This window comes from Orycteropus afer, unplaced genomic scaffold (genome assembly GCF_000298275.1).
Source record: "Orycteropus afer afer isolate SDZICR_OR568_19922 unplaced genomic scaffold, OryAfe1.0 scaffold01082, whole genome shotgun sequence".
Classification (NCBI taxonomy): Eukaryota; Metazoa; Chordata; class Mammalia; order Tubulidentata; family Orycteropodidae; genus Orycteropus; species Orycteropus afer.
Genome location: NW_006922669.1, coordinates 300,356 through 301,960, shown reverse-complemented (window position 1 = coordinate 301,960; position 1,605 = coordinate 300,356). Strand labels below are relative to the sequence as shown.

The following is a 1,605-nucleotide window of genomic DNA, read 5'->3' as shown; positions in this document are numbered from 1 at the left end:
ATTCTATTACATAGAGTTAAAATAGGTGATCCAACATGATGTGGAAATTATTGAATAATATCACTAATATCCCAGGCAAGTAAAATTTTGTTGAAGATAATTCAAAAATGGTTGCAGCAGTTGATAGGGAACTTCAATAAACTACAGATATTAAGCTAGATTTATAAGTTCTGAAGGTCAACTTATGATCACAGAAAAAGTTAGATTGTTTTACAGTAAGATAAACCCTTAAGAAAATCCTTATGATGTCACATGTGTAATTCAGGAAGGCTACTGGAAACGTGAGAATATTTATTATGATGTGAAGGGAGAAAATAAATGTATTTAAGCTGGCTTGACTTTTTATATGCAGAGCCCTTTACTACGGAATTTGAATATCTACCTCCTCCTAAAATCTCTATGATTTTTACATGCAGATCAAGTAGCCATCAAAAATCAACGATGAGAAATCACACAATTATAACAACTTTCATCCTGTTGGGACTGACAGATGACCCACAGATAAAAACTCTGCTTTTTATCTTTCTATTTCTCACCTATGCATTAAGTGTAACAGGGAACCTGACTATTATTACCCTCACATTGGTGGATTCCCACCTTAAAACTCCTATGTACTTTTTTCTAAGAAATTTCTCCTTTTTAGAAGTCTCGTTCACCACCGTCTGTATTCCAAGATTCCTGTATAGTATATCAACTGGGGACAATACTGTTACATACAATGCCTGTGCAAGTCAAATATTTTTTGTTATTCTCTTTGGAGCAACAGAATTTTTTCTGCTGGCAGCCATGTCCTACGACCGCTATGTGGCAATCTGTAAACCCCTTCATTACATGACCATCATGAGCAACAGGGTCTGTACCTTATTAATCCTCTGTTGTTGGATGGCTGGCTTGATGATTATTCTTCCTCCTCTTATCTTGGGTCTGCAGCTGGAATTCTGTGATTCCAATGCCATTGATCATTTTAGCTGTGATGCAGGTCCCCTCCTAAAGATCTCATGCTCAGATACGTGGTTATTAGAGCAATTGATTATATTTATGGCTGTATTTGCCCTCATTTCCACTCTGTTGTGTGTGATTCTGTCCTATGCGTACATCATCAGGACAATTCTGAAATTCCCCTCTGTCCAGCAAAGAAAAAAGGCCTTTTCTACCTGCTCATCCCACATGGTTGTGGTTTCCATCGCTTATGGAAGCTGTATTTTCATCTACGTCAAGCCATCAGCGAAAGATGAAGTGGCCATAAATAAAGGAGTTTCAGTGCTCACCACTTCTGTTGCTCCCTTGTTGAACCCCTTCATCTACACTCTGAGGAACAAGCAAGTGAAACAAGCGTTCAATGACTCCATAAAGAGGATTGCATTTCTCTCAAAGAATTAAATGATTTGATGAATCAGAGTAAAATGAGAGAAGAAAGTCCCCTAAATAAATAATTTATTGTAATGTCCCATTTATTTCATTGTTTCCTGTCTGTAATTTAGTCAGATTAACCTTCTCAAAGACTTTTAACTTGATTGAATTCTTAGCTCACTAAAAGCATATCAGTCCTTTTCCTTCCTTCAATCTAATATCTTACATGATGTTTTCCCTCATCGTGAGTCTATG

The 1,605-nt window shown here is 36.8% G+C and overlaps 1 protein-coding gene across 1 annotated transcript; it reads left to right on the top strand.

Annotated features, from left to right (window-relative positions):
- The first annotated feature begins 390 nt into the window (after positions 1–390).
- LOC103212743 (olfactory receptor 6C2) lies at positions 391–1,380 on the top strand. The gene has a single exon (XM_007958695.2). The coding sequence runs from the start codon at positions 400–402 to the stop codon at positions 1,378–1,380; it is 981 nt and encodes a 326-aa protein (XP_007956886.2). The 5' UTR covers positions 391–399.
- The last annotated feature ends 225 nt before the right edge of the window (positions 1,381–1,605 follow it).